The sequence below is a fragment of the Muscardinus avellanarius genome (genome assembly GCF_963383645.1).
Source record: "Muscardinus avellanarius genome assembly, chromosome: 12".
NCBI classification, from domain to species: Eukaryota; Metazoa; Chordata; class Mammalia; order Rodentia; family Gliridae; genus Muscardinus; species Muscardinus avellanarius.
In genome coordinates, this window is record NC_137798.1 from 78,926,714 (window position 1) to 78,944,957 (window position 18,244).

General features: G+C 53.1%; 1 protein-coding gene across 1 annotated transcript in view; it reads right to left on the reverse strand.

Annotated features, from left to right (window-relative positions):
* LTBP2 (latent transforming growth factor beta binding protein 2) overlaps window positions 1-18,244 on the reverse strand; it is a gene marked incomplete at both ends in the record, with an annotated part of 149,205 nt that overhangs the window by 15,312 nt on the left and 115,649 nt on the right. Inside the window, 10 exon segments of the mRNA XM_080707178.1 lie at window positions 352-471; window positions 6,183-6,311; window positions 7,229-7,357; window positions 9,327-9,437; window positions 10,217-10,253; window positions 10,907-10,926; window positions 11,844-12,059; window positions 12,317-12,481; window positions 14,641-14,763; window positions 17,500-17,574. Coding sequence (XP_080563304.1) covers window positions 352-471; window positions 6,183-6,311; window positions 7,229-7,357; window positions 9,327-9,437; window positions 10,217-10,253; window positions 10,907-10,926; window positions 11,844-12,059; window positions 12,317-12,481; window positions 14,641-14,763; window positions 17,500-17,574 — 1,125 coding nt within the window.

An 18,244-nucleotide genomic window follows, 5' to 3' on the forward strand; every position in this document is an offset into this window, starting at 1 on the left:
AGTGCAGCCCTCAGGAGCTCAGGGCCTCACAAGCTTTAGCAAGAAGGCCAGGACTCCTACATAGACTGACTCTTCCTCTGCCACGTGAGGAACACACATTTTTCAAGGCAAGCAGGCAGAGGTTTGCAGAGATGTTCCCAGGGTGACATGTAGATTTGCACTTCCCTGCTATGGAAGCTCACAGGATGCCAAAAAAATCAGCAAGGAGCTGGCAGGGCTCAGGAATTCACGGAAGTTTCCACCTATAGGCGTGGGCTCGGCATCAAGGGACCCCGTGGGGACGAGCTGGAAGGGAAGCTGGTGGTAAGCAGTGCTTGGGGCGCATGCTGACCCCTCATCCCAGTTCCTTACCTTGGCAGTGTCCCTTCCTGACCATGACGTAGCCCGGTTCACACTCGCAGTGGTATGAACCCTCGGTGTTGCTGCACTGCCCCCCGCTGCATACTCCCGGCTGCTCACACTCGTCTATATCTGCGAACACACAGGTCAGACCTCAGGCAAAGCCAGACCTGGAGGGGGTCCTGAGCTGTCCTTTCCAGAGGTGAAGAACAAGGGCACCATGCTGGGGCCCAGGCGAGAAGGCATGCTAACACAGACATGACTGGCTAGAGCTCTGAGGTCTGAGGCTGATGAGCCCTGCTTACCCCTGAGTTCCTGGCTACTGTGAGTGGCGGCTGTCCCCTCATCCTGATGAGAAGGCTGGTCTTGAGTGCAGGTGGCAGTCAACATGGCATCATCGGCCAACAAAGGCCAACAAAGTCTCACCCCACTTCTAGCTCCACTCTAGTAAACATGGGATTTACTCCTAGTGTCCTTCTTAAGAATTTTATTAAAGGCTAGGAGTTAAGGGGAGAGGAGGGAGGAGGAACATAGGTAGCCGAGGATCTACAGCGTGTTTTACATGCAAAGCATAAGCATTCTGGTGCCCATGATGGCTCTGAAGCCAGCCTTGGTCATGACACTCTCCTGCTCAATCCTTACCAGGGCGCCTTGCCACCTCCAGTCCCATTTTAGACCGGCTCACAAACCTGGCCCAGCCTTGCTGTGTTTGCTAATTTGCAAACACCTTTTGGTCTACCTCAGCTACAGCAGATTTCCATCAGCCCAAACTCCAAGTCTCTGTTCAAAGGCCTCTGCAGGGAGCGTCTTTCCTCACCTCCACAGACAGATTTCATTCTTATCTCTAGCTCAATGTACCATCTCTGGGTCCTTGTGACCATGCCCTATTCCCCCCACAATCAAATTAACCCAGGCCTCCTCTTTGCCCTCCTCAGTGCAGTCAAATTCTTCAGAGTCCTTGTGCTGATTAAATGAGATAATCCAGGTGAAGAGTTTAGCACCACATCTGCCTGGCGGGAGTAAGCACTGAAGAAGTGTTACCTGTTATTACTCTAGCTTCTCAGACTGGCATGTGAGATCTTTAATGACCTGGCTCCTGCCCACTTCTTTCACCTCATTTCCGGCTTCCAAAAAGCCTCTGAGCCCTGGCCACACAGGACCTGCCTCCACGCCCCTGCACGTACTGTTCCTGCTCCTGGAGTCGTTACTTATCCACCAGCTGGACGTCTCCTACTCATCTTTTGCAAGCCCTCCCCACCCCGCCTCCAGCCTGCAGGCCCCCTCCCTGGGACCCAGCCTTTAGTGTAGCTGTTCACTGACTTCCTGCTTCTCTGGTGCCCTAATATTTCAGTGTCTCCCAAGCCCAGCTCAGAACCCCATTAAGTGCTTACTGAAGGAATCCATCAACATCCCTTTGTTTATGGACAGTGCTTTCTTTCTTTCTTTCTTTCTTTCTTTCTTTCTTTCTTTCTTTCTTTCTTTCTTTCTTTCTAGGTGGTACTGGGGATGGAACCCAGGGGTCTTCTACCTCCAGGCTACACTCCCAGACCTATTTTATATTTTATTTGAAAACAGGGTCTCTTAAGCAGATGAGGCTGGCTTCGAACCTGCGCGATCCTCCTGTCTCCACCTCCCAAGCGCGGGGATTACAAGCGTGCACCACCACGCCCGGCGGATATGGACAGTGTTTTCATTTGAGCAATCATCCGCAAGACTCCAGGGCATGGCAGAGATGCTGGCAAAGACATCTCATGCACACTCCTAGGTCCCATCTGTATATCTGGACCCTGATATATGGGGCGGGTCCAGGAACCTGCATAGCAATAACTTTCCAGGCATTTAGGAAATAACTGATCTTCATTTTGAGAAGCTCTAATCCCAATAAAAAGTAAACTCATAGGCAGAACCATATGTGGGAACTTGATGAAGAACCTCTACATGGGTGGGGCAAGGACTGCAGTCTGATAGATGGTGCTGGAAAACTGAAAAATGGAAATGGAGCCAGGCGTGGTGGCGCACACTTGTCATCCGAGCATTCGGGAGGTTGAGACAGGAGGATCAAGGTTCGCGAACAGCCTCAGCTACTTAGTGAGGCCCTCTGCAACTCAGTGAGACCCTGTTTCAAACTAAAGAATAAAAAATAGAGCAGGGGGTGTAACTCGGAGGTAGAATGCCCCTGGGTTCCTTTCCCAGTAACGCAAAAAAAAAAAAAAAAAAAAAAGAGAAAAGAACACATTATTCATTTTCTTAATTGCCATGCAAAGGTGGGTCCCATATGGATTAAGGTACCCATAAAAGGTAAAGCTATAACTCTGTGTATGTGTGTGTGCGTGTATTTTACTGGGGATTGAGCCCAGGGGTGTTCTGCCTTCAAACTACATCCCCAGCCCTTTTTATTTTTTTGTTTTGAAACAGAATCTCACCAGGTTGCTGAAGTTTTGCTAAATTGCTGAGACCAGCCTTGAATCTGTGATCCTCCTATCTCAGCCTCTCAAGTACTAGGATTACAAGTGTGGACTACCACACCTGGCTAAAGCTATACTTTTTTATTTTTTAAGATTGAATCCAGGAGCATGCTAATTCTGAGCTTTACCCCAACCTGGCCCTTTTTTTTTTTTTTTTTTGCAGTACTTAGGATAGAACTCGGGGACATTCTATTTCCAAGCTATACCCCCAGCCCTATTTTTATTCTTTATTTTTGAAACAGGGTCTCACTGAGTTGCATAGGGCCTTACTAAGTAGCTGAGGCTGTCCATGAACCGCGATCCTCCCGTCTCAGCCTCCCAAATGCTGGGATTACAAGCGTGTGCCACCACACCCGGCTTACCCAGTCCTTTTTATTTTTTGTTTTTGAAACAGGGTCTTTCTAGGTTGTTGAGAGTTACTATGCTACTGAGGTTGTCCTCAAACTTTAAGGCTATAATCTTAATGAAAGAAAGTATAGGAGAATATTTAGTGACTTAAAGGAGGATAGGGCTTCTGAAATAAAACCCCAACCTGGGCATGGTACTGAATTTCTGTAATCCCAGTACTTGGGAGACTGAAACAGGAGGATTGCAGGTTTGTGGACAACCTCAGCTAGCTAGACCTAGTGAGACCCTGTTTCAAAACAAAAAATAAAAAGAGCAGAGAATGTAGCTTGGAGATAGAATGCCCTTGGTTCAATTCCTAGTACCACAAAAAATAAAAACCCAAAGTGTTGAAAAACAAGACAGAAGTCTAGATTTTGAGATATCAAAATTAAGGCTTTCTGCTCAAAGGAAGATACAAGGATAAGGTTAGTAAGCAGAGGACAAAATGAGAGAGTTACAATATCTAAATCCAGCCAAGCATCTAGAAAAGACAAGGGACATCTAAAAAGCCACAAGAAAAAGCAGCAGCCACCCTCGATGAGCCCACAAAAGGCAGGACCAGGCCACGCACAGATGAGAAACCCGCAGGACAACATGCGGAGGAGTGCTCATACTTACTGGCATAAACAACAACAACAATAATAATATTTTTGTGGTACTGGGAATGGAACCCAGGGGCATTCTATTTATTTTGAAACAGGGTCTCACTAAGTTGCAAGGGCCTCACTAAGTTTCTGAGGCTGGCCATGAACCTGCAATCTTCCTGTCTCAGCCTCTGGGATTACAAGCATGTGCCACCATACCTAGCTATAAAGATTATTTTAAAAACTTATTTACTTAATATTTAAGTAATTTATATTCTTTATATTTATATAAACTTATAAGTTGCAATGGCTTATATTAATTGTATAAATTAATGCATAAGTTTAAATCAATATTAAATTAAATCTTTGAAATAATGAGGTATCACTTTGCCACTAGCATAATTTAGAAAGTGGATATTATGCTGGAAGAAGGCTCTTCAAGTGGCAGCCAAGCCCCATGGGGAAAAGCACTTAGCTGACCTCAAGAGCCTCCCCTCCTCCTCCCCAGCTGTTGGGGCTGGCAGAGACATCTGGACACCCAGGCTGGCACAGAGTGGAGGCCCTCGTCAGGGCCAGTCCTGGTGACACCATTCCCTACAGCAGCTACCTCTGGTCTTGGGCCAGTGCCCTGGGATGGCTCTGGCCCTCACACCTGCTAGGATGCTGAAACCTGGAGAAGCCCCCGTCCTGCCTCCCATCTCTCTGCCAGCCTGCTCTGAGCACTGCTGCCTGAGTCACCTCCCTGACCGCCAGCTGACCGAATTGTGACCCTTCCTGCTTAGAACTCTCCTGGCTGCCATGCCTGTGGGATGGTGTCCAAGACTTCAGCCTGACACTTGAGTCCCTCTCCAAATGGGCCTCGACTCCTGCCATTTCCTCCATGGACCCCACACCCCAGTCACACTGACTTCATTATTCCCAGGGTCTGCCAGGGAATGTTACTCCGGTCTCTGCAGAAACAGCTGTCTTTGCCTGGAACACCTTCTGCTCCTACCATTCCTGTGCCCGCTGCACGGTGGTATCTGACACCCTGCGTGTCAGGGAGTTTGTCATTGGAAACAAACTTTGCTTTGGAGCCAGAGTGACCCTGACTCTATTTCCAGTTCTGCTCCAACTAGGTGTACGATCCCCAGGTGTTTCAATTCACCTTTTTGAGCCTCAGTTTGCTAAACCATAATACAGGGATAAGGACCGCAAGTTGCAACGGCTTATATTAATTGTATAAATTAATGCATACGTTTAAATCAATATTAAATTAAATCATTGAAATAATGAGGTATCACTTTGCCACTAGCATAATTTAGAAAGTGGATATTATGCTGGATGAAGGCTCTTCAAGTGGAAGGGTTGGAATGATGAGCTTTACGTAACTAAGTGCTTAGGACAGGGTGGCATGGAATAAATGCTCATTAAATGGTAACTATTGCTATTCTGCCCCAGCTCAAGCACCCCCCCCCAGGAAACCTTCCCAAATTTGGTCCTACAAAGCCAGTTGCTGGTGCTTGGTGCTCAAAGCTGAGCACTCCCGAGGGACCTCATGGTTCTCCTGGTTTCCCATTGGGTTGTTTGGTCTGTCTCCTCCACCTCTCCTCTCCTCATAATCAAGTGAGAGGGCTCAAATACCTCTGAATTTTGCAGACCAGATCTTTGGGGGGATCAGAAACCAAGGGGGCCTCCGTGAGAGGATGCGCGGCTCCCCGGGACATAGGGCTGGGCTGCCCTGGGCAGGACCAGGAAGAACAGGCGGTGCTATTCTTCAGGTACAGACTTCCCCACTGGTGCTGAATCTTATGGCACTGCTGGGAAAGTGCTCCTTAATATTCTTTGTGAACTCATTCATAAAAATATATGGGAGCATTCTACAGTATTAAAGGGTCTGCCTTAGAAGGGTGCTTACCGAGGGCCCCCTAGAGGTGCGCCAGGTCTTCCAGGGTGCTCAGAGCCCTGTGGTCTCCAGGCTGCGGAGGACCTGAGCCCCTCTCTCGAAGGCACACCGCCTCTCCAGTGTGCCAGGAATCCCAGCTTAGCATTCTCAAGGCTTGCCCTTCTTCCCCCCAATAAAAGCAGCTCCTAGTCACTCAGAGTTTGGAGACCTGGATTTTGATCCCCATCTCAAACCAAGTCCCCTGACCCTCTTTGGGCTCCACCATAATTCCTTGAGGCCTTTGCAAATATTGTTGCCTATTCCTCCTTGAGGTCTCTGCACAGGGTCAGCTTCCTCCCAGGTCCAGGCCAGAGTCCCGTCTCTCTTCCCATGGCTCCCAAGCTCCACACACCACAGCACTGTGCCTGGGGGCTGTGAATGCCTGGCTCCTCTTCCTCTTCCACCCTCATTGTGAGAGGCCCAGCCAAGACTGGTTCTCCTGTGCCCATTCCAGCCCACAGGGCCAGGGCAGGCTCGGCTTACCTTGGCAGTCCTGTGTGGCCCCCGAGGTGACCAGTGTGTAGCCAGGGTAGCAGAAGCAGGAGTAGGAACCCACACTGTTGACACAGCGCCCTTTTCCCCCACAGGGGTCTCTCAAACACTCGTTGTCATCTGGTCAGAGAGAGGGACAGAGAGAGGTCAGGGAGGCCAGCACACTGCCCACCCTAGGCAAGGGTGTGTGCAGTATGGAAAGATGAGAAGGCAGAGGAGACAGGCAGGTGGCGCTCTGTATGGCTGAAAGGCACAGGGTCTGTCCATTGGACCCACTCAGGCCCTAGGAGCTGGGGCTACTGCCGCCACCTCCTCTCTGTACCTTTTCCCCTTCTCCCAGTGGTCCTGGGAGCACCTCCTTTCTCCTTCAAGAGCATAGTGGATGTTTCTCCTTTGCATAAAAAATATAGTCAGGCACTGTGGTATATGCTTATAATCTCAAGTAGTTGGGAGGCTGAGACAGGAAGATTGCAGGTTCAAGACCAGCCTCAGTAATTTATTGAGACTCTCAGCAACCTAGCAAAACCCTGTTTCATAACAAAATTTTAGAAAGGGTTGGGGTGTTTCATAACAAAAATTTAGAAAGAGTTGGGGGTGTCGCTCGGAGGTAGAATGCCTCTGGATTCAATCCCCTGTACCATAAAAAATTAAATTAAAAAATTGCAGGGGATGAATGAGGCCCACATGATGACTATCTTGCCCCTAACCTCTCCCAGGGATGGCCTGGTGGAGACATTGTTCTGCTTTGCTGACAGCAGCATGGCAGTAGAGGAGTGGGCAGGCTTCAGGGCAGAGGGCTGCCAGGTTCTGGCTGGGTGCACTGGGGTGGCTTCCTACTCTCTTGGACTGTGGAGGCTCGTCAGGTGAGGCTCACAGACTTGTTTTCTCCCAAAGGCCGAGTTAGCTTTGTCCACAGGACTGTGCTCCTAAGCTCTTGAACCACCCAGCGCTGCTCGAACCTTCTGCTGCCTGGACTCCTGACTCAGTCCCCTAACCCTGCACCCACTAATGAATGCACAGGATGCCCACATGGATACCTGTGCAGTAGGCCTGGCTGGGGTGCAGCCGGTAGCCAGCATTGCAGACACATCTGTATCCATCTGGGAGATTCACACAGGTTCCAGGGCCGCAGATGTTGGTGGCTCCAGCAGCACATCTGTCAATGTCTGTGGGAGACAGCAAAGCAGAGGTATGGCAGGGTAGAGATGGAAAAGGCAGTGGAGGGGGGTGGGGAGAGAGTGGGGACCAGGGTGTACGGGCCAACAGAAGCCGACTCCACCTTTGCCAGGCCTTCCCATCTCCATACATAGCATGGCCGCCAGGGCCCCAAGTTGTACCCAGGATGGAGCTCACAGTAATGCATCCTCCTGACCAAGACCTCATAGGTTCTAGCAACCCATATTCCCTGCAAATGGTCTCCCTGCTGAGGCCTCCAGCCTGATCTCGCCCTGAGTGTGGGCACAGCTCTCCTCCACAGAGCCCAGTGCCTGCCCTCCCTGACAACGCCTGCCCAGTTTTCCCTGGACAGACAGATCTGGTGAATAGGGGAAGAGTGGGAGGGGAGAATGGGCCCAGAATGCCGGAATGCTGCCTTGAGATTGGTCTGTGAGCAAGGGGGTTATGGAAAGGGGTATGATCAGAGCTATCTTGGACCACTCAGGCAGCAAGCTGGCAGATGGACTGGCATGGGGGCATAGAAGGTCCTAGGAACAGGCTGAAATCATTTAAATGAGGGTCTCCCTTGGACAGTTAAAAAGTGGGGAAGCAGGTACTAACCCGAGGAACAGTTTGGAGACGCTCACTGGGATACAGGGCTCAACTTGTGTCGACGGCAGAGACTAGCTGTTTTGAATTGTATCCCTAACACTAGAGAAGCACCCGACATAATGTGCCAAGTGTGTGAATGCACAAATGAGCCTCTCAGCCTCTGTCTACCAAGGCCTTAGCTCCCACCTGCGCCCACCACCCTGGGGGAACCCTGGAGCTCCAAGGGAAGGGGTTGGAAGGGGCCTGGGTGGGTACAAAGGGGGCTTCCTGGTATGTACTAAACTGTACTGAATTGAACACACATTGGCTTCCTTCTCCCTTGGTTTGGTTCCAAGTTCTTGCCCATCTGGGGGCTCATGGGGTGTCAAGTCAAGTTCTAAATGTCTGTCCAGAGGATGAGGTTGGGGGAAGGTAGAGGAGAAGGAGGATCAAGGCTGAGTCTGCGTGGGGAGCACTGTTACCTGCACTTCTTCCCTGCACCCCAACCTGTCCTCCAGGTCCATTTTCATTGCCAGAGATTCAGCACCTCCCAGCTGAGCCCCTCCGCCAGCCCACCTGCCTGCAGAGCTCTGAGCCCAGGGAAGAAAGGTCCTGGGAGAGGTCAGCGGAGGATGGCTTGGAAGGCGCCCTCTCACTCCCTGCACCATTCTACTACGCTGCAGGGTCTCTCCCTTTGCTAAAGGAAACCCGGTACTCCCCCACCCTCACCTCCTACTGCAGGTGACTTGGGTCTCTGGACCCCAGTCCTGGAGTACAGCCAGCCCTGGAGGCGGAGGGCACAGGGAGCAGCTGCTCCAACACAGGCCTTGCTTCTCTTGAACTAGTCACCAGACAATGAGCTTTTGAGAGGGCACATTCCAGAGCAAGGTGGATTTGCCAGGGATCTCCCCCACCCCTAACCCTGTCACTGTAGCTCATCAGGGGAGCAGAATGCAGGCTCTCGGGCACTTGGACAGCCTTGGGTAGTAGAGCTGCGTTCCTTCCTGAAATAGCTCTCCCCATGGGTAGGCAGCTGCACTGCCAAGATTCCCACTGATTCAGGGTAAACAGCCTGCAAGAGCCTGGCTCCACCTGCTCCCCTTCCTCAAGAGGCCCCTTCCCCCTAGACTTGAGTAAGAATCCCCTTCCTCCAAGGGTCTCTTCTCTTCCCTATCCTGGGCTTGAGCAACACCCCACCCCCAGCAGGGCTATGTTTTCTCCAGGGGGACCTGTGCTCTTTGTAAGATGAGGCAATCTGCTGAGATGGCTCATCTTGTTGAAGAGGCCAAGGGGGGGGGGCTCTGCTCAAACCCCACCCTACAGTTGGCTTCAAACAACCAAACCTCACAGGGTTGGTGGCAGAGAGCCACCAGAGGCTGCTGACAATACCTGGTGGCCCCAGCGACACCAGCACTTTGGAGGGGGTCACTTGCTCTTCTTCCCGGGTCTCGGGAATCCCCTGTCCAGGCGGTAGTGGCGTTGGTCTTCTGATGGAATCCCCTGTAGAGGGCAGAGGGAGCAGGTGGGACCATATCCCTTTGGCTAGCAAGGGCTCTTCCCTCTCTGCTGTTCAGACTGGCAGGAACCAGGGGTAGAGCCTAGGTGATCCTTTTTGTCTCCTGAAACTTGACCTGGCCCCACAGAGAGTCAGAGAATTCTGGTCTCACTCCGTTTCACAGGAGAAGAGACTGAGGTGTGCAGAAATAGCCAGTTGCCCAAGGCCTGCTGCTCACGGGAGGCTGATCTGAAGCCCCGGTCTCCTGATTCCCACTGTGGCATTCTTTTCCTCCTGCTTGCAATACCGCTTACCATTTACAGAATTGTGCCTTAAAGATCAGCATCTCACTGTGCTGAGAGGCAGCAGGGCAGGTGTCTGTCCATTTTATGGGCAGAGCAAGCCTCCTGGTTTCTGAGCACAGCTCTGGTGAGAGGCAGACCCACGGTTTCAGAAGGGAAGATTAGGCCTTTGGAAGAAAGAGTTCTGGGGGCTCAACCTCCTGCTTCAGCCAGTGCCTCCTCTTTAGCCAGAGTGGCATGTGAGATTCCAAAAGAGTTCGGTGGCTAGGAAAATGTTTGCGAAGCATCACAGAGTTTCTTGCTGACTTCACAATCCCTTAGGTGTCTAGGTTTCCCAGAAAGTGTTCACATGCTACCGTCATCCACAACCTCCACTGAATTGTGCCCTATAGAGCTCCTGTATAGTAACTCCACAGCTGGACTAAGGCCTCTCTTTCCCTCCCTTCTCTTTTTTCTGGGAGCTGCTAGGAGGAGGAACTCACCTGGGACCCAGGCAGGTGGGTGGGTGACACTAGTGACCTGCACAGAAATGGGAGAAGGTCATGTTGCCCCCCCCATCATTCCCATGACCTACATCCTGCCCCACACTCAGACCACCTCCAGGCTTCCTGCCCCATTCCCTCCTGCACTTTTCACTCATTCCAGGTATTGGCGAGCTCTTACTGCATGCCGGGCATCCTGCTGGCACTTTATACCCACAGTCTTCTTCAATCTACTCAACCACCTTATGACGGTAGCTCGTGATAATTAAACGAGCCCATGTATGTTCTTGGCAGCTCAGTGTCGAGCACGTGGTGGAGCGCAGCAAGTATGATGTCAAGGCTACAATCTCCACATCACAGACAGCGTGAAAGATGCTCTAGAGGTTACCGAGAGCCCTCACCAGAGGTGTGGACAGAGGCGGCTAAGCAGCGGGGAAGCAGGGGAAAAGACCAGCAGAGGTGAGGGGTGCTGGGCCGTGCAGGGACTGTGAGGCTCAGTCATTCTCGCTTCCTTTAGAGGCAAACAGGGTCTTTAGACACCCCGCCCCCTTGAGATTTCCCCAAGTAAAATTCAACACACACTCCATCCTTCTTCCTTTCCTGTCTCATGGGACACTGCCTTGGGGCCCCAGTGGCTGCCAGGACCCACTCTCTGCCACCCTTGCCCAACTTGATGGTCAGAGGACTCACCTGGCCTGCCTGTGGGTCACCTGGGAAAGGGAAGGCAAGAGCGTGAGCTGGGGGAGGTGGTAGCCTTCTGCCCTCTGCCCATGGCCTGGCTGCTACACAGATAGCACTTGGGCCATGCCCCAGAGGGTGAGCATGTCCCTCCCCACCCCCACGTGGGGACCAACCAGCACAGAAGCCCAGGTCGGCAGGGCCTGCAGGTGGCCCAGCTCAGAAGCTCGCTTGGTGAGAGGAAGACTCCTGCTTTCCTTCAAGGTCTCTGGAAACAGGAATCCCACCCCTCCAGTCCTGTAACCCACAAGTGCCACCTCCTCCTCCCACACCTCTTGGCCACATGGGTCGTTCAGCTCCCCTGTCCTGGGTCATGGGCCAGGGGAGCCATTCTTGGAAGGCTTGGCCAGTGCCCCGTGTCAGCGCGCACCACCCTGTCTGTTCCAGATTCCAGGAGCACTTTTGGTGACCACATAGTTCACTTGGTCCTAATACATTCCTGGCCTCCTGCATTCAGTGTTGCCAGTAACCTGGGCATGACTTCATGGTTTTCCAGAGCTGACTCAGGCCAGGGCCAGGTACCTAAAGCCTGCAAACCCTGCAAGAGCCATCTGTTGACGTCGTAGTGGGCACCAGCCCCAAAAGTGCATGGCGGGCAGGGGAGGGAGGCCTCACCAGCTGGGGCAGCACTGCTGCTGACCTGTCCACCTTCACAAGCAACCCCCTGGAACGTGGGTACCTCTTGCCTCACAGGGGGAGGAGGGGCCTAGGCCTTCCTGTCATGCTGGGCCATGAGAGAAAGCTCCCAGGGCTGCATACCGCTCCAAACTCCCTTGACTCCCAGAGCTGGGACCCCAGAGACCCAGTGTGAACACCTCATGCCTCTTTGAGGTACTGTGTCCTTAGAGGAAAACGGGAATCCCTCGGGCATCTCTCCCAGCCTAGATACCCTCGTCAGGGACAGTCCCAGCTTCAAGCCAGCTGTCAGTGGCCACACGGAGTGGCTGCCTCTCTGCAGGCCGGGTCAAGGGCCCGCCGCTCTGCTGCCTCTGTTCCCTCGAGGGCCCGGCCAGTTCCTCCTCCTCGGCTTTTCTCATGGACAGGCGGATGTCCGAGCTTGAGTAGGTGTAGCCATGACCGGCAGGGCAGATCTCCCGGAAGGCCTCTGCAAAGTCCACAGCCAGAAGACAAGCTGAGTGACACCATCCCTGCAGGAAGCCAGGGCCCTCTCCCCTCCCTTCGGGGGACAATAAAATTGTGAGAGCAAGAAGGGAGGGAGCCCCAGGTTGGGATAAGAACGTGAGCAGGGAGGGAAGACTCAGAGCCTTCGGGCTTTGGAGGGGGCTCCACCCAGGCTGGGGCAACGGCCACTGGCTTGAGGAAGCCCTGGTGGCCAGAGCTAGGACAGGGAAAGGGCATTACCTGTGCCAGGCAGGGGGCATTTCTCACACTCGCTGCCCCACGCTTTGCCCACACGGCTGCAGCAGCATATCTGCTTGGTGATCTGCGGGGCCAAAGGCAGGGCACAGGTGCCAGGCCCCAGCGAGCGGTAGCACAGTCCCTGCTGCATGGAGACGGCCTTGTCCGCTGCAACAGACACGGCAGGTGGGGATGGGCAGGTGGTCAGTGGGAGGGAAAAGGGCAGACCGAGGGCTGGGGGTGGAGGTGTGACTGGCGCATGCGCTCAGACGAGCCTGCCTACGTCTTGGTCTGGAAATCGGGAGCCCTGGAGATGCTCACAAGAACTTCAGGAGGAATGGCCGCGGTGGAACACCTCCAAATGTCCTCTCATGTTATCTACTCAGGGAGAGCTGAGAGCTGGAAGTGATAACGGAGTCCCCACGTGTCCCCTTTCGTGTACTTTGGTAGTAAATAGTAAAGAACAGTGGGTGCCTAGAGCCAGCCTACGAGGCCACGCCCCTCCCCATGCTTCCTACTTGTGTGACTTGATTGATTCCTTTATTTCTTGATTAAGGCAGTTTGAGTGGGTTTCTATCACTTACAACCCAAGGACTTCTGGCCAATAAACCTGTCTCATGGTGTCATGGAGATCAGAGTAAGACGTGAGAATGTGTTGTCACAGCCACGTTCTACCACAGGTAAACTGTCAGCTCATGAGCCCAGCATCTTCCCTCCCTCCCTTCCTTCTTCCCTTCCTTCTTCCCTTCCTTCCTTCCTCTTTCTGTCCTCCCTCCTTCTTTTTCTCTCTCCTTCCCTCCCTCCCTCTTTCCCTTCCTTCCATACTGGAGGCTGAACCCAGGGGCATTCTACCTTTGAGCTATACCCCTAGCCCTACTTTATTTTTTATTTTGAAACAGGGTCTCACAATCCTCCTTTCCCAGCCTTCCACGTACTGGGATTTCAGGCATGAGCCACCACACCCATCTTGCAATCTCTTTTTCTAAAGCTCATTTGGGACATTGTAGGGCAGGACTCATCCCTTTGAATCCCAGGGCCTCGTTCCTTTGAAGCTGAGCCAGCCCCTCTAGACTGCTGTCCTGGCCCTGGTTAGATGCAGGGAGGGCAACACTCAGAAGCATGCCTGCCACCTCTTACCCACAGGGAGACCAATTAGGGGAGGTGGCTGTGAGGAGTGACACTGGGGAGAGAAAGAAAATCAAAGCACCCAGAATCTCTGCTTCCCTGTAGTAAGGCTGTCCTCCTGGGACTAGTAACTAAAAGTCACCTTGCATGTTAAACCTGATAAAGGATGCAAATGATGTGGAGGGAAAGAAAGGGCTGGAAGCCCCTCAAAACCGCATTTCCATGCTGCTGTCACTGGATGCCCCTTGAGAGAAGTCTGTCATATTCTTTCCTACTCTGGGCACCCTAACTCTCTGGGACCCCTCCTGAGGCTTTTACTGTCTCCTCTCCCTGAGATTCTGGGTCTGTCTCTCCCCATGGGTGCTCCCTCTGGGTGGCACCAGAGTCTCACTCCTCCCTGTGGCCTTCCCAGACCCAGAACCAGGTGATTTGTTGGAGGGCTTGGCCGGGCAGAGGTGACCACATTCCAGGGGCCAGGCCGTACTGGTTTTATTCAGTTCTGGTCAGGCCTTCCTGGCCAAGGAGAGCCCCATCTGGTCTGTGGCATCATCTCTGCCATCTGTGAGGGCTGCCAGCCTAAGCCTCTCCCAGCCAGAAACCACAGAGGTCACTGGAAACTGAGCTGCCATGGTGTACGTGCATACACATACACACACACACACACACACACACACACACACACACACACACACACGTTCACAATGCTGATGTTCACAACTCATAACACATATGTGTTCATGGACATGGATTCAGTAGTGACCAGGAAATTATGGAAAAGCCCTTGGGTGGGGCAGCAGCATCACAGATCTCTGGATGGCCCTTCAAAAAAAGGTCACTTAGCAGCCATGTGTCCAAGCTGCTAAGATCAGACACAGGAAGAGGGAGCCGGGCTCAGCTGGACAGTACAGCAGAAGCAACGCACACCCCCGAGGCAGTGGGCCAGAGATGGGACAGAAATGATCAGAGAGGAAAACAAAAAACAGAACATGAACCCCAGCTCCATAGCGCCAGAAGGAAAGTCTGGGGCAGGACAGAGGCGCAGCTGCCTCTGCTCCAGCGGGCTGGCAGATCAGTTCTGTACATCAGCCCACCTCCAGGTCGAGGAGCAGACACCGGCCCTGGGCTTGAGGTGATGGGCCTGCTCCGGGCCTCGCCCTGCACCTGGAGGCTATCCCACCCTCTTGGTCCCCGCCAGCACTCACATACACAGCGGCTCCGCGACGGATCCAGCATGAGGCCAGGTCTGCACGTGCACAGGTAGCTGCCCCTGGTGTTCACGCACTCCGAGTCCTTGCACAGGCCCAGGGTCAAGCACTCATTGATATCTGAAGAAGTGGAAGAGATGACCGAGAGCCCACCCCACCGAGACTGATGGAGAGCAGGGCTGCACAGAGATTTTTTTTTTTTTTTGAGGTACTAGAGATGAAACCCAGGGACATTCTACCTCCGAGAGACACCCCCAGCGCTATTTCTTATTCTTTATTTTGAAACAGGGTCTCACTGAGTTGCAGAGGGCCTCACTAAGTAGCTGAGGCTGGCCGCAAACCGCAATCCTTCTGTCTCAGCCTCCCGAATGCTGGGATTACAAGCCTGCACCACCACGCCCGGCTTGCGCAGAGATCTTTGAATACTTTCTCCAAATAGAGTGACGAGGAAAACAGCTGCTACTTATTGACTGTGCTCCTCTTCTCTGTGTCTGTTTCCTCATTTTAAAATGAAAGTAACTACCAGACGGTGTTTTCAGAAGGATAAAATAAGAGATTTGCCAACCACTATTCTCAATAACTGGCATGTAGTAATGATCCTAATAATAAGAGCTACTGCTTAGGGAACGAATGCCTTTTATATGTTGCCTCCTGTGCTGGGTATTTAACATATGATGCCCCATTTCATTCTCATGAAGAATTTTATCAATTCATGTGTCGGCCCATGTGTCCCACTTTACAGATGAAGAAACTGAGTCTCAGGGAGCGATGTGCCCTGAGTCATTCAGCTCTGGTGACTCTGGCAAGAGGCATGTAAACAGAGGGAACAGTCAAAGGGGACTGTCTGGGTTGGAGGGTGGCAAGTGGGTAGCCAAGTTCCTCCTATTTAGCCTTCTTCAAGAGTCCCTGAGCACCTCTGCAGGGCCCAGGACCCTGGGGAATGCGTCTGCATAGAGGAAACTGGAAGCAGGAGGCCCAGGGGTGGTGCTGAAGGAAGGGAGGAGCAGGGTCCCCGAGGGCGAGCAGAAGCAGGGAGCCGGGCAGTCATGTCTGCAGACCCTCCTCAACCCCCTGCCTCAGGCAAGCCGCACCCCACAAGCCCAGTGGAGGCTTTCTCAGGAGTACATTAGCTTCCTCTGCAATGTCTAACACTACTTCCTACCTCGAGGATGTCGTCAAGAACCTGTGCACTCTAAGCTCCAAGAGAAGGGGGGCCCTTGGTTGAGGGGCAGGATGGAAGCGTACACCGAGCATGAATATTTCCTGGTGGGACCCACCGCCAGGGCCAGGTGATAACCCAGGAACCCACTGTCATCTGAGTCACCAGCCCACCCTCAGGCTTCGGGGAGACTGGCGCAGGAAGAGAGCCCGGAAGAGGACCCAGCTTTGTAGGATGCCTCATGGGACAGGGGGCCTGGGGGATACAGAGAGTGGGGAAGGGGAATGGATCCTCATGCCTCCAGACTGTGGTCAACGTGCTACCTCTGAACACAAACCTGATGCGCCTTCCCTCTGCTCAAGAAGCCTCTGGGCTCCTCTTTATCTTCCAGACGGAGCCCCTACGCCATTGCAAGGTATCTCCCAAAGCGAGAGTGAGCAGGTGATTCTGACTAGACACTGGCTTGCCTGAGCCATCCGCCACCTGTGTGTGCACAGGCTGCGTGCCCAGCGCCTCGCTCCAGCCAGCTCGGGCCGTCCCTTTGCTTGTTCTGTCTGCCTGGAAGGCCTGCACCTCCTCTAGCTGACCAACGTGCTCTCAATGTTTGCTGTTGTACCATGCATGAGTCACCCTGGGCCAGGCTGGCCAGAAGCCTTCCCTTTTGCCTGGTCCAGGGACCTTTTCTTATCTTCAGGTCAGAAATCTTTTGTGGCCCTGTACCCACAGGTGGCCAACTGGCCACCAAGGCTTCCTCAGGGTCCTCTCTCTTGAAGAAACCTCGGGGGGGGGGTCATGTCTAAGGGGTCATCTGGGGCAATCCCTTGTCTCCAACCTGACTTCACCCAAAGCAAGCCATATAGTCAACTATTTGTGCAGGTGTGGAAGCTCTCCAAAGGGAAGCTGCCTTCATTCCCCATCGACCCTGGCAGTGCCAGGAGCCTCTCCCTGGCAGGAGGCCCATTGTCCACAGGGGCTTCTTCTCAGAGACTGTGTTGCCCAGGGTCAGCAGCTGGCCCTCAGCAAAGGCTTCTGGCCCTTGACCATGGAGGCCCCACTCCCCCTACTAGTGACAAATCCATCGCTGAGCCCCCCTTCCCTCTTTGCCCCAAAGTGCCCCAGGGCCTGGCTCCTTTGTGGACTCTAAGCAGATATCCTAGCTGGTCCACAGAGCCCATGAGCTAGGCCAGTGAGGTCGGGCAAAGGTGGGCTTCACAGTCCCCCAGCCCTGCCACCTGCACCCTCCCTGGATCCTTCCTGGCTATGGGTTGAGGCAGATAGGAGGGAGGCCTGAGCAGCTAAAGGCACCTCAGGAAGATCCACAGAGGTCCCCACCAACTCGGGCTGACTCCATCTTTCCTTGGTGGATGTCCCTCCTGCTCTAGAGACACCATTCTGGCAGGTGATTGAGTGTGTGGGGCCAGGGCCACTTCCAGCCCGGCACACACAGCACCAGGGTGCACCTGGCCATATTCTGGGAGGAGGTGGGTGGAGACGGGGGCTTCCTCCATCACTTTCAACCAAGTCCCTTACTTTCCTAGGCCCCTGGAAGCAGTAGCCCCAGCAGAGTCCCCAAGCTGTCACTTAGAGGCACCCAGTGGAGCCACCCAGGCACTGGCAGAAGCTCCTCCTTTCTGGGGGGGTTCCCCTGCATCTGCAGGCCTTGCCATTTCCCCTCCCCAAGCCTGGGTCACCCTTACCTTGACAGTGAGTGAGATTCAGTCTCTTGTACCCCTGGGGACACTCCAGCTGGCCGTTTTCTATCACTGGGGAGGCTGAGGAGTAAAGACACAGACAGGTCTCAGTGGAGGGCCCTTGGGCTCCCGTCACCCATGCTGGGAAGTGGGATGTGGTCCAGCTGTCCAGCCCACTCAGCGGCTCTGCAGCCTGCCCCAAGCCATCGCCTGGGCAGCTGTGCCTCCTCGCTCTCCCCAGGCTCCTCTCAGCCCACCGCGCTCTTATTCAAAATGATACTGAGTGAAGTAAGCCAGGCCCAGAAAGACAAGCACAGCATGATCTCACTTCTGTGTGGAATCGGAAAAAAGCAACCTCGTGAAGGCAGAGAGCACTATGGTGGTTATCAGGAACGGGGGCTGAGGGGAGGTCAACAGGTGCAGATGTCAGTCAGGAAGAATAAGTTCAAAAGACCTATTATACAATGTGCTGACCGTACCTAAGAATCACTAAGAGGACACATTTCAGGTATACTCACCACAAAAAAGCACTCTCAAATAATTGAGCCATTTAACACATGCATTGCCTTATAACTTACATGTAAGGGAATATATACATTACATGCAAGGTAACATGATAATTAGCTTGATTTAGCCACTTGGAGGCTGAGACAGGAGGATTGAAGGTTCAAGGATAGCCTCAGCAAGTAGTGAGTCTGTCAATAAGCTATTTTCAAATAAAAATAAAATATGGCTGGGGTATAGCTCAGAG